General features: G+C 30.5%; 1 protein-coding gene across 3 annotated transcripts; it reads right to left on the reverse strand.

Annotated features, from left to right (window-relative positions):
• Positions 1–2309: 2309 nt before the first annotated feature.
• On the reverse strand, positions 2310–7985 carry LOC102625423 (calcineurin B-like protein 7). Of its 3 annotated transcripts, none has more exons than XM_006493246.4 (9): positions 7748–7984; positions 4910–5072; positions 4211–4293; positions 3971–4030; positions 3545–3653; positions 3375–3427; positions 3155–3235; positions 2959–3071; positions 2310–2742 (listed from the first exon to the last, which is right to left on the reverse strand). In XM_006493246.4, the coding sequence occupies exons 2-9, from the start codon at positions 5007–5009 to the stop codon at positions 2679–2681; spliced, it is 663 nt and encodes a 220-aa protein (XP_006493309.2). In that variant the 5' UTR covers positions 5010–5072; positions 7748–7984; the 3' UTR covers positions 2310–2678. The 3 variants fall into 3 exon arrangements, with proteins under 3 accessions (XP_006493309.2, XP_006493311.2, XP_052295003.1); XM_006493248.4 differs by having other exon boundaries at positions 4931–5072; positions 7748–7983; XM_052439043.1 differs by lacking the exon at positions 4910–5072 and having other exon boundaries at positions 7748–7985.
• Positions 7986–14172: the final 6187 nt, after the last annotated feature.

A 14172-nucleotide genomic window follows, 5' to 3' on the forward strand; every position in this document is an offset into this window, starting at 1 on the left:
GGGGGCTTGTGTTTGCGTCATTTTATACATAATCTGTTGAATGTAGAGGCTGTCATCGTTGCACGCGCGAGTAACTCGCGTGAAGCTGGAGTGCTACATGTCTTGATGTTACTCTTGCCTACTCAGCTAATCGGGTCATCTTGCGTGTGGCTATCATTGTTGTTTCCACTTATGTTCAGGTGTGCACGTGGCCTGGATACTTATTGATTGATCTGTCCTACACATTTAATTATGGTTATTATTTTTTTTAATATTAATTATAATTTTTTTTAATGGAATATTAATTATAATTAGTTTCTTACCTGATCAATAATACTTTGAATTGTATTTAGTCTATCCAATCATTTTGAATACTTTTGGAATAAAAAATTTAGGATGTATATCATTATTTTTTGTTATTAGAGTAATGCTACACATCTCAAATTTTACACATCTCAAAAAATTATCTCAAATGATGTATCATTAATTGAGTAATTGGTGAGATAATACAATTAATTCACTTAAATAATTATCAACCACTCAATTAATGATACATCATTTGGAATAACTTTTTGGGATAAAAAATTTGAAATGTGTAACATTACTGTTTGTTACTACGTTTACTAAATTATGTTGCACACATCCTATCTTTGTAATTAGGGTGTTATTAAATTACATTATAATATAATTTACATTAACTTAAAAAGGATAATTAGTGACCTAAAAGTAATTTAGTTTATTTTATTTTTAGGTCACTAATTACAACTTATTGATTGATGTAAGTTACATCATAATATAACTTAATAAGGTTCTCGTAAATAACAATTTGGATGGCTGCTTATGATATGAAAATAAAATTTATGGTTCATTTAATTTTATTTCTAATAAAGTATTTAAATTATTTTTATAAAGTGTTTGAATACCATCAAATATGTCTATCAAGACCTAAAACTCAACCAATGCTTGCTAAGATCTGCTTCAATGTATCCAAGTTAAAATCAAGTTCAGAAATATGGTTCATATATGTGAAGACTTGAAATTCGATCTAATATCTTTTTAGAATTATCTCTATGTATTAAAGTTTAACACATAAATCTAAAACTAAATAAAATAATATATATATATGAATAGACTTAAACTTTTGAACTGAAGAATGAAATAAGTGTCCACTAACTCAAGTAAAGAATTGCGGTAGATCGCACAACAGTTTTAACATTAAAACAAATCAATTTTAAGAATTTCACTTCACCTCTACGAATATCAAGAATTAGTTTACTAACCCACAATATTATTATATTTAATAACTTTTTTTAATATGCATTTCAAAAGAATTTTTCTAAAAAGAATATTTATAATTTTTTTTGAAGTTCGAACACTTTTTATGTTTAAACACAATTTTTATAAAATATTAAAACATGAAGTTCTCTATTTTCCCGTAAATGATTAAAATAATAACAATGATGGGTATCGTAAGAGTTCTTCAACTGCAGGTCATTTTCATTTAAAAAAAAAAAAAAACCTGCAAGTCAATTTCTTTATGTTCGCGATGGCTCAATCGCACTAAAGGCGCGCGGGTTTCGAACACGCGTCAATTTTTAGCAAAACTCACTTACTATTTATGTGAAAATAAAAGAAAAAATTCAATTAGCAGAATCATTCTTATCATTGAGAAATATATATATATAAAACAAGTAAAGACAAATGAAGAGAATGCTCGGTGACACTGAGAGGCAACCATTGTTGGCTATGCTGATTCACTCTCCGAACGCCACGTGTCACGCATCTCTTGTGTCAACGAGAGTAACATGGCTTTTGGGCCTTTGGCAGGGTCATCATCCTATCGTCTAGGTGTTTTTGTTTAATGTGCACACGAGCAGGAACTAATTGACCACTTAGAGACTGCCACGTACATGACTACTTCACTGTCAAACTTGGGCCTCTCAGTTTGAACGATTGCTTTGCTTGCTCCAGTCCATGGCTCATTTTGTCACCAATCCAATTGGATAATTATGAACATAAACAATTGTTTTTTCGGGAACTTGATTTGGTACAACTTTTAGTAAAACAAAGTAATCGAATTCCTTAAGATAATGACATTGAAACTGAAGAATCAAAAAGGCATATATGATAATGGGAGGCGAATGCTTACACCTATAAATTACCCAAGCCAATCTTTCAAGATTAGGATGCCTTTCCGGAAAGCCACGTTATCAAAGGGCTATTCTTCTAACACTCACCCATTTTTCTGCACCTAATCAACTTGAGTTTCCCCCAAAACAAACTATACAAAAATTTTTTCTAGCAGCATAGTTTGCCCAAAATCACAGAGGGAGAAAAAAAAAATCCATTTATTAAACAAACAAGGATTGAACTACAAATATACCTCTTCTTGGTACCTTATCAAAATGGAAATTTCTCATGCTATGACCAGATTAACCTAAACAAATCTTGCCAGTTGATTTGTACCGGCCACTTGTTATGAGAACGAATAAAGGTTGCTAAACAGGGCAGCTGGGCGAACACATCTTGCCAGTTGGTTATGCTTGAGGGCGCCGTAAACTTGAGTTCTAAGCTGGATTTTCTGTTGCCCCTGTATAAAAAATCAAGCAAAGTTGAAAGCCAAAGGTCTCCTGTAGCAATGTCATTGATAATGCCACCGAGGAGCAAGGAGGTTGATGCCCGGTAGATTTGTTATGAGCCTACATTTCTGAGTCTTCAACTTCAGAACTTAAAACAAAGCTGGGAAATGCCAAGGTTATATCCCTGTAAAACAGAAATGGCTCCTTAAGATTAATCCTAGGTAAGCAAGTTTTCAAAGAAATGGCCTAAAAGCAATAAAATTCCGTCACAAGAATTTGGTAAATCACCAAACCACATTTGAAATTATTCATGTTCAAACTTATGATTTCTAGTGTGCTGGAGAGTGTATAATTTTAATTTTTAATAAGTGAACAGATGCACAAGCGATGTAATACTCACTTTAAATATGGAAGAGTCATGTTCTTTATCAGAGATGGATTCTTCTTCACAAACTCTTTCCACTCTTCTGGGTCAATTTTTCCATCACCATTTGTATCAGCATCACTGAAGCTCTGTGTAATGCACAAAAAAATTCAGAAATTTTGGGCCAAATAATCACGAAAGAGCATAATTTATAAGTTTGAGTTATCTGCACCTTATCCACAATAGTTTCGATCACATCATCTGAAAGTATAAGATCCGATTCATGCAGAAGTGCCAAAACCATCTCCTTTAACTGTCAGGTGCTATCAAATTATAAGCATATTTTGCTGAATGCACATTTCGAGATGCATTGGAGCACCCCTAACAAACTATTATAAAAGATCTTGAAATATGCTGGAGAAAAACATAATCAAAGTAATTGCAACACTTACCTCCTCCCGCTCAATAAACCCAGTTTGTCTTAAATCATACAATCTGAAAGCAACTGGAAAAAGATTTTTGCCAACTTAGTAGATAATAATGCACTCAGTGGCAACAAAAGCATGGTAATATTATAAGCAGAAATATGTGTAAGGATTCTATTGAGAGAAATTGATCTTACAAGCAATTTTGTCCTCCACAAGTGCATGAGGATGGAAGACACCCAATGATCGAACAAATTCCCCAAACTCGATAACCCCATTGCGTTTCAAGTCAAAAAGATCGAAAATCTACAATATTGCCAAACAATAAAGTAACTTAGAAACAGAAGTAACGCCAGGGAAGAACATGGCAGCATTTATAATGCTAAAATTACAACATGGTCTTCAAGTCATAGAACTAGAATTTTATAACATCTTATAACAGAGGGAACAACTTAGAATCATCACATTATGGTTACAACTACTTTTGGAGTTCTGATTATAAGTCATCAGCTCAATACGATACATCTAACCGGCTGAAACATGAAAAGTGACAAAAATACATCTAATTGCATGCCTGCCAAGCCAGCAAATGAAAATCAATATTAGGAGCCAGCACTACTCACTCTGTCAGCGAAGAGATTCTTCTTATTTTTGTTCCTAAAGAGGGCAAGTTGGAATTCTTCCTGCTCCGAGAATAGCATAGAGTTAGCTAGTCTTAAAAGATGAACTCATTAAAATGTCACAATAATTGTATATTACATTATAATAAGTTAAAATCATGTCACGTCCAATAACCATCAAGCTATCAAAACTAACAGAGGTGAATTTATACTTCAGTTCAAAACCAACAATAGGAAATATACCTTGTGAATAATCCCATCATCAAAAATTGAACTGCTTAATTTCTTAAAAAGCTCATATAAGGCTTCTACTTCACAAACAGTAACTGCAAAAATGAGAAACATGACGTTATTTCCAATAATGAGTGTAATTAAAAATCCGTAGCTGATTCTAAACAATAGATGTCCAGGTTCATCTTTAGCAGTATACTAACAACTGAAAGTGGACAAGCTAAACACTATTAGGTTTCACTACTTAAAATATTATTAACCCAGGTTCTACATTAACTACGATGCTGATGACTTTGGGACTATTTCTAATAAACATCCACATCATTCATAAACTCAATCATCCCCAACTAGGGCATTCCAGAGCCTGCAAAACCATAAATATGCTCACAAACATCCATTACGTCACATGTTCTAGAAAACTTTAAGTTTGTTATTTTCCCACAGGAAAATCGAATCTTGAACATATTCCATTATCCAAGAAATTCTATTCACTATTTTACTTTTAGAGATTTATTTCAAGGTGCAGGTGTTTTGATCCATGCCATTCTAACTTTCAGAAAATAAATTCCTTATTATCACTTTAAAAGCACAAAACAATGGATTCCTAGAGACAGACAATGAAAATTGTGACATGGATCCATAAGCAACACAAATGCAAGATAAATGATTAAGCACAGATAAAATAAGTATAAATAGTAGCAGGAATTGTACAGGAGCAGGATGATGACTGACAAGGTGTTTCAGCAGCAAGAACAGTAGGCTCCTCGTAGCCTGGTGTTTGTTTAGTTTTCTTTGTCAAGACGCAACCCATGAGAAGAGAGCATAAATCAACGATAAAACATTATGACAATCAACAGTACCTGAAAAGCTCCTCCTGCCAGTATCAAAGAGAAATGTATACTCTGTCGGCAATAGTTTACTTCACACAACTGGTTCTCAAAATATCACAAAAGCATTTTATGTACATCCCACAATAGTGTTTGGTGTTTATGTTATTAAAGAAAGTAGTAGATGAGCTAATTCATGACCGCTGCCTTGATGTCTGATAAAAATTTTAAACGTTGAGACCAAAGCAACACAATGGGCAAGATCAACCTGATTGTTGTAGGGAATGATCTTGGTAAATGCTTCAATGTTACATGACACATAATTTCAGACCTACTGCTTACCCATATGATATATCAATGAATTCAAGAAAGCAAATGTATATTGAAGTCAAGTGGATAAAGCCCAGGACTAATAACTACACAAACATATATAAGTAATGATGACTAAAAGCATCGACTATATTTGAATGATTAAACTAGCAAATGAATGATTAGTATGATCATGCAGTCCTACATGTCAATAATGTTTCAATGGACTAACCGCAATTCATGACCTTGTTACAAATATACACTAGTTCACTCAGTAGCTGCAATTCACACGGCATGGAGATGAAGGGGCCAAGGCTGGGGAACAACCTTTTTCTTTTGGTCAAAGCTATACAAGAACTAAAGACTAATTAGAGGTAAAGAAACGATTGCATCCAGAATTTCAGCTCTAGCACAAGCAATTTGCATCCCACATAAACACTCTAAAGGTCAATAGGACATCCAGTTCTGATGATAACAAAACTTCTACAATATAATGTGAAGACGGCTCGGTTAGCCTTCCGAAATAACCTGCTTGAATTATACTAATCCACTCATCTAAATAGACATGTGAATAAATTACTCATTTTAAGAAGAAAAGACACCAAGAAAGGGAGTGCAATATACAGTAAAACATCTCTATATTCATATTGTTAGGACCAACTAATTTTATTATTATAAGGAGGTTAGAACTTAGGGTTTAGTTCAAAAATTATTATTTTGACTTGGTTATTTTTAGTGTAAGTAATATAGAGGTAAATACATTAATTATTAATTAATAGAGCATGTCAATTTCATTAAGCTCTAAACACATTTGAAAAGTTAGAAATATTTTGGTTTCAAAAAGTGTTCATATTAGTGAGTTATTATGTACCTACAAGTTAAAAAATGTGATAACTCTAAAGAATAAATCATTATCTCAAACAACTGTAGAAGAAATATTTTATTTCATGTTAAACCTTTAACGTAACGTATAAATTTTTGTAATATGCAAAAATTTTTGTAATATGCAAATAATTATTACTATGTGAAGGCAAGTTACTTATGACAGAATCTAGAAAACTTATTATTATGTGGAATTCATTCTTATTTACAATTAGCTCAAATTGGAACTAGAATTTGTTATCACTTCGTGGAGATTATGCTTAAAACCACTTGCAATTAATCAACTATGGCCTTGGGCCTCCAGTTACACCACACATCCAGTAGGACCATCCAACAAATTAATCAGCAACTTGAAAGTTGTGTTTCGTATTCAAAGGCATAAATACAAAGAAGTGGTGGAAAATGCAGAAAGTTCCAACATTGAAGAATTTGAAAATAATTAAAACCCTAATACCAACAAAGCCTTATGCAAGCAGATCGACCATCAGTGATTAATCCAAAAAATATTTGATACTCAAGGGCTGAAGCTGCCAGTCAAGCTCAAGATCCAATCAATTGCAATAAAAAATTCCATCAACCCCCAACCACAAAATTTTTTTAAAAAAAAAAAAACTTAACAATGAAAAGATCAATTTAATAGAGACCAAATTTGAGTCCATCCTGTAATTTAATAACACAAGTGGTAAAGTTTAAGGATCCTTTCTTACGTCATCAAAATTTGAAGCTTATACCACCAAAATCGAGTGATGATACCGTAATCCAGAAAGGGCCAAACCAAGATTGTCAAAGGTCAATCCAATAAAGATGGCTTCTAAGACATTAACATCAACAAACTTTTTCCAGCACAAAATTACATTTTTGGGTGGACCACAGACCTATGACAACTGTATGGCTTAGTCAAAATGATCTAGTCACATTTATTGACACAGCAGCGCATTTCTATTTTCTTTCCCCTTGCCCTTGGTTTCTCACCAACCAAACACAATTACACATAACCTTGGTCAAAATGTAACTATTTGATGCATATCCTCAAGAAAAATTGCTTTAAATACAAATTCAACAAGATATCTGTTAAACATTGTTATTTGTAGTCAACTAAAATTTCATCATTAACAACAGCAATCACTCATTATCAAAATATTAGAGATAGGATCGAAATGAAATATTTCTGACCTTTGAAAGTATACAGAAACATAAAAACCCATCTCCCCAGTTTGGTTACCAAGAAAATACCAACCCTTTCTATTAAAAACTTAGAATTTTGAGTTCTTGAGATGCAAAAACGTCTCCTTTCTTTCCCCAAACTTTCTCAGTCATCAAAAAAGAAAATTTGACGCGACCCCACGTAAAGGAAAAGGCAAAAACAATAAACTTTCATAGTTGGCAAGATTTAAAAAAGAAAAAAAAAACTCACTTTCATCAGCAACACAAATGCTAACTCAACGGCAAAGAAGACAATGCAAGAAAGGGAAAGAAATATGATCAACATTAAGCACTACAACGGTGTGCCAAAAGTAAAGAAAGAACTCACCTGATAGCCGAAAGCTTGTCTGTATAACTTCTTCTTCTTCTTGTGGTTTGTACATATGAGATAGAGTTTTCTGCTGTTTGTTTGTATTCAGAGCTATTATTAGAATTCAACGTTAAAATCGATTTTGGCTTTGGTCTATTTATAACGGCACCGTGTTTGGCTTTTGCTTTCGGGGCTCGTTTGGTTGTTGGATTAAAACTCCTCCTTGTATTAAATTTTTATAAATCCACGTTTGGTAGATAAAAAATTACAGTAAGATTGTATTAATAGCCCAAGCTAACGCGGTTACGCGGCAACTGCCGCTCGCTTTTTTTTTCCCCATTTGCTTTTGACTTTTGATCTTTCTTGTTCAGTCGTCACCGCTGTCCCCACCGTATCTGCCGTGTACACCCCTTTATGCGTACCATTTATTTTCCCTTTTTTGGTAAATACAATGGAATAATTTGTCGAAATTCTCTTTTTACAACTCAGATCCTTTCTAGATACAAAAATAATTTTATTTAAAATTAAATATTTATTGACCGTATTTTTTAGAAACGGATCCGGTGCTCAGCTGAGCTTGTGCTGAGCACTGAATCAATGGTAAGTAATTATCTCATGTGGGTCCCAAATAATTACTGACCATTGATTTGATGCTCAGCACAAGCTCAGCTGAGCACCGGATCCTGGTCCGTATTTTTTATATTTAAGATATTTTTATCTTTTTACGGGTATATTTGTGTAACATAATTTAGTTACATATATTATGAGTGTATTTAAAGGATTGGAGTAAATTAAAATAAATAAATAAAAATTGTATCTAAGTATCTAACGCGCATAGCCTCGTTGATTTGCAGCCGTAGCCCGTAGTGGGAGCACCTGAATCTTCATTCAATTTATAATCGTTTTTATCGTCGTGCTTATAATTAATTACAAAATAAGAATAACAATAGTAAGTTTAATACAAGGGCTCTTCATTGATGCTCAAGCTTATAATAACCACAATCATTTTCATCCTCAAAAACTTATAACGCAAGAAAAGAGTGTAGTTAGTATTCATGATACATTCTAAACCAAACCGATACAAGACTTAGTTACATTATCATGTAACTTAGTCAATCCATAAGCGGTATCCACAAACTCAATTATGATTTGGTTGGATAGTTATTTTTGGGTTATTAGACATGACTATCTGTGAGACGTATACTATATATTAATGTAACTTAAAAGTACATTATAAGAACCTTGTATCCACAAAATCAAGTATGGTTTGGTTGCTTACCAAAAACAAATAAAGTATGGTTTGGTTAGATATTATTTTTGGGCTATTGGGCACTGCTGGTGTATCGAATATGAAATTAATTTTGATTTTCGGTTCAATTTGATTCAACTCTTAAAATCGATTGGATCTAAATTCAGTTTGGGTTACAACTAAATTGAATATCAAACTGACTAGGTAACATTTAAAAGAAAAAATATAAATCAGTTAATCTAACAACCGATCTCCAATTCCCCATTGATCAATTCCATTTAATCCTCACCTTAAAAAAAAAAGTTAGAAACCCTAACTCTAACCCTAAGCCTTTATCTCACTCACTAATAGCCAAAACCCATCAGCTACTGAGCTCGCCACCATACATCGTCACTCTTCTTACCAGCACTCCATTGCACTAGTTGGTCGTTAGCACTTGTCAACACTCATTAGCACTCGTCACTCTTTTGTAGTCGTCAGTAGTCGGTCGCAATTAGTAATCAATCGTTAGCTTGTTGCAGCTTGCAACTTTCATTTTGTTAGTGTTGAAAATCGATACAAACCAAAATAATTTTTCAACTCGTTTGGGTTGAATTCTCAAACCCGAACGGACTATAACCTGAACCAAAACTGAAAATTCCTACTCCTAAGTGTGATGTAAGTTACATTATAAAGTAACTTTGACAACACCTATAATCAATCTAAAAATGGCAACTAATAAAATCCACTTATTTTAACTCCTTAACTTACGTCAACCAAAAATTAGTTTTGGATTATTGGGCATCGCTATTGTTGTGATGTAAGTTATAATATAACTTATCAATACTTAGAGAATTTTTAATTTTTTATTACGAATTAGGCTTATGCGTTTCCAAAAAATTCGATCTAATTGATATTTATGCGTGGTGCACCATGGTCTCAAGAATGAGATATTAATATGTGGGTGGTTGAGGCCTACATTGTCAAGTTAAACACCATAGGCTCAAATGGCTGACAATAAGTTAGGTGCGGTAACTCTATCTCTCACTCTATCCTTATTTTATATCTATATGTCCCACTTAGATATATAAATCATGTTACGCTTGTTGACTTCACGCGCAATAAGCTTTTGAGTAATTATATGATTCCATACAAACTTTAGATATAAAGTTTATATGTAGAACTTGATGTATGTATCATTCATCGCATGCTAACATGAAATTATATTATTTATTAATGGCAAAATCAAAAATCAAAAGTCAATTATTATCTTATTTTTTGCTTTTACTTATCTTATTTATTTATGTATCATTTTTTTGTCGTCTTTTCGTTGCAATAGGAGTGTCACGTTGGGTTTTTAGTGATGAATTTTCAAATTTCGTCTCTATAAATTTAGTTTCATTGTAAAAATGATAAAGGTGACAAAATCTTGTCAATAAATTCGTAGCAAAAAGAGTATTTTGTGCTCTGAATATGTTTTTAACAATGAATTATTTTGTTAAAATATTATTATTTTTATCACTAAATTACAATGATAACTAACACCATTATGACAAAGAGAGTTATTATCATTTTCACCATTAAACTAATTTAAAAAGAATTATTAGCATTTATGAAAAATATTTAAAAAAATTACAAAATGTAATATTTATTCTTTTGAAAGAATTTTTATAAATGAATATAAATTTCTTGATTTTTCTTCATCTTGGCGTAAGTGATCTTCAATATTTCCTACAAATAATAATTAGTTAACTTCTAAACATAGTAATAATATAAGTTGTAATAAATAAGATAAGTAAAAGCAAAAAATAAAAATAAAATAACATTATGTTAAAAATAAAAGAGAAAAGAAGTAGAGATTAAATTAAGAATAAGAATTGTATATTAGAGATGAGAGAAACAAAGTAGAGATTGAATTAAAGAATAAGAATTACATATTAGAGATGAGAGAATAAAAGTTATAGAAAGAATGAAAAAAATGAAGTAAATGATATATAAATAGCAAACCATAATTTTTAGCAACGAAATTTAAAGTTTACCAATAAAACTTATTTCCGGCAAAAAATAATCTGCCTTTAATTTTGAAATTTTCACTTGTTTAATGACGAAATGAAAATCGTCTTTAAAGGTTTAAAATTTTGGCAGAAAATTAGGATGCGTCTGGCATTGTTTTTGTTTGTTCTTTTTCATTTTTCAAGAATGAAGAAGTCTAAAATTTATTTGGTTCAGTTATTTTTAAATAATATTTAATTCTAATAGAGAATGATTTGTTCTCATTCTCTAAATTTCTAGAAGCATAATGGAGAACAAGAAATTGATTTTTTTTTTAATTTTCATTTTTCAAATGGGTCCCCTAATCTTACTTGCGTAATAAGAAAATAAAAAATCTATCACTTATCATGTTGGCTGGTTACTGATTTTAAGTTATACTACAATTTTTTTATTTAATCTTTTTAATTTTTTCCTACAATGGTAATGTATTATTTTAATACCTTTTAAAGATCTTTAATATTCTCTAAAAAAATATTTTATCTCATTTTTATAAAATAAAAAATTTACAATAAAAAATAATAAAATATATAATGATTAAAAAAACTAATAAAATATATAATGATTAAAAAAACTTTGTTTATTAAATTTTTTTCATTATAATACATTTTTTTGCTTTACTTTCATCCAATATTTTCATTTTTTCCAGACAAACAAATAAACATATGTTCACTTTTTCATTTTCAAACACTATTTTAAAGACAATCAATCAAACATATTTTTATTTCACTAAAAATTAATTATTTATAGTTTATAAAACAAAATACAAAAAATCATGTGAAAAACAATACCAAATGCACTCTTAACTGCTTTAAATTTTTAAACGAACATTTTCAGCAATTAAATAATATTTTTGTCACTAAAAATACCCATTTAATAATGAAATTTAAATTTTGTTACAAAAAGGTCTAAAATTTTGGTTGCTCTTTAGGATTTTAAACGAATAATTTTAGCAATGAAATCGTAAGTTTTGTCACTGAAAATACACATTTAGGGATGAAATCTAAATTTTATCATTAAAAATGCACATTCAGTGACAAAATTTAAGTTTCATTGCAAAAGGTATAAAATTTTGACATTAATTTAAGATTTAAATCGAATATTTTCGGCGACGAAATTATATTTTCGCAGCTAAAAATACCCATTTAGTAACAAAATTAAAATTAACAAAAAGGTCTAAAATTTTGGTAGTTTTTAAGTCTTTAAACAAATATTTTTAGTGATGCAACTATAAGTCTATCGCTAAAATACACATTTAGCGACGAAATGTAAACCTCATTGCTAAAGGTCTGGAGTTTTGACTTTATGTCAAATTTTTAAAGGAATATTTTTAACGATGAATTTATAATTTCATTGGTAAATGTGTATTTTTAAAGATAAAATATAAATTTCGTTATAAAGGGCCTAAAATTTTGGCATTAATTTAAGATTTAAACTAAATATTTTTAGCAACGAGCTTAGTATATCGTCGTTGTTTGTATATTTGGTGACGCAAAACTTTTGTCAGCATTGCTCACTTTTCTATTACATATTTGGCGATAAAATGAGTTTTTCGTCACTAAAACATACTTAAGATGATTTAAAAAATTTCATCACTAAAGACCTAAATTCTTGTGGTGATTAACCCGTTTCATAAGGTATTTTTTTATGGGTTAAAGTTTCCCAAGTAGGTTTAGTAAAAGAGACGGTGCAATGTAAATTAAGTCTTACTTAGATGTATTTGTAATTTCAAAATCACAATCCATAATGATTCCCCAGTCACAGTGGCTTATGTCCACCATAAAGTGCATAGATTGTGAGCCAAGCTTTTGAACTTAGTAACAATATTTAGGTAGCAAGCGAATATAAAAATATGGGTCTTCAATTTACCGCTATTTAAAATGGCAATCTTTAATTTACACCTTTCAAGAGTTTAAAAACATAAATTTACCCCATTTATAGATAAGAAGACAACAAAAAGATTCATTAGCATGCCCACCATTTCCCCTAATCTTCTAAATGAAAATAAGGTTAAATTAAAATTTTCACACTTTTAAAAGAGAAGAGATTAAATTAAAAATTGTCATTCTAGCAGCACAAAAAAAAAATTTACCCTAAAAATAAATACTATAATCCTGGTAGCTTGACTTGAGCTTTATAGGTGGGGATCATATAATTAAGGGAAAAGGACATTCAACCCCCCAACGTTTAAGAAAATGAACAAAAAATCCCTCAACGTTTCAAAAATGACTTATAACCTCATTTTTTGTTAACAAACACCGTTTGTTTTAACAATAAATTTATTTTTAATTTTTAATTATTATTATACCCTTATAATAAATAAATTAATATATTAATTTGAGATATAACACAATTAACAACTGTCATCTAGCTAGCGTGGGTTGGAATCGTTCTTTTAAGTTTTGACCAAATCAATAAAGTATGGTTTAAAAAAAAAACTCTCGATTCCTTAATCAAATGTACAATAAATATTAACTAATTCACTAGCACTCATCTCAAACCAAAATAAACTAATAAAAAAATCATTAATTTTCAACACCAAAACGAAGTATCAGGACAAACAAGAAACAACCCAGCCACCTACATACCCAAAACCCCAAAAATCCAAAACTTATACACCAAGAAGTCCAAAAAAAAGCCGTATAATTCTGATTCAATGTTTGAACATAGATTCTTTTCATGATAATGAAATCATTTATATTTATTTTTATAATAAAAAATTACAAAAAGATAAAAAAAGAAAATTAGCAACTGCAGTACGATGAACATAGATACTAACCAAAACTTCTTCCAAAGAACAGGTTGAACTTTATCTCTCACTATAAGTGTCGCCGTCAAGTCAATCTAGTGTAATGGTTTTGATTCCTCAAAGAAAAAGGGTTTAATCAAATTTCATTTTATTAGTATTAATCACATATGAAAGGTTTGATCATTAGAAAGGTATAATTTATAGCAAATAATTTAGGCAAAAATGTAATTGTATCTTAATTTTTAGTTTAAAAAAAATTATTAATTGTGACATGTCTCAAATCAATATATTAATTTATATTTATTATAAGGGTATAATTGTAATTAAAAATTAAAAATAAATTTACTGTTAAAACAAACGGTGTTTGTTAACGGAAAGAAGGTTATAAGTCTTTTTTGAAACGTTGAGGGGGTTTTT

Source organism: Citrus sinensis, chromosome 3, assembly GCF_022201045.2.
Source record: "Citrus sinensis cultivar Valencia sweet orange chromosome 3, DVS_A1.0, whole genome shotgun sequence".
NCBI classification, from domain to species: Eukaryota; Viridiplantae; Streptophyta; class Magnoliopsida; order Sapindales; family Rutaceae; genus Citrus; species Citrus sinensis.

What these genes read in the sequence shown, in the direction of transcription:
- LOC102625423 (XM_006493246.4), bottom strand. Translation starts at nt 5,009, where the DNA reads ATGGGTTGCGTCTTGACAAAGAAAACTAAACAAACACCAGGCTACGAG. An exon ending in ATGATGGGATTATTCACAAG is followed by an intron (nt 4,031 to 4,210) that starts GTATATTTCCTA and finishes TTCTCGGAGCAG; the next exon opens with GAAGAATTCCAACTTGCCCT. An exon ending in TCGAAACTATTGTGGATAAG is followed by an intron (nt 3,072 to 3,154) that starts GTGCAGATAACT and finishes TGCATTACACAG; the next exon opens with AGCTTCAGTGATGCTGATAC.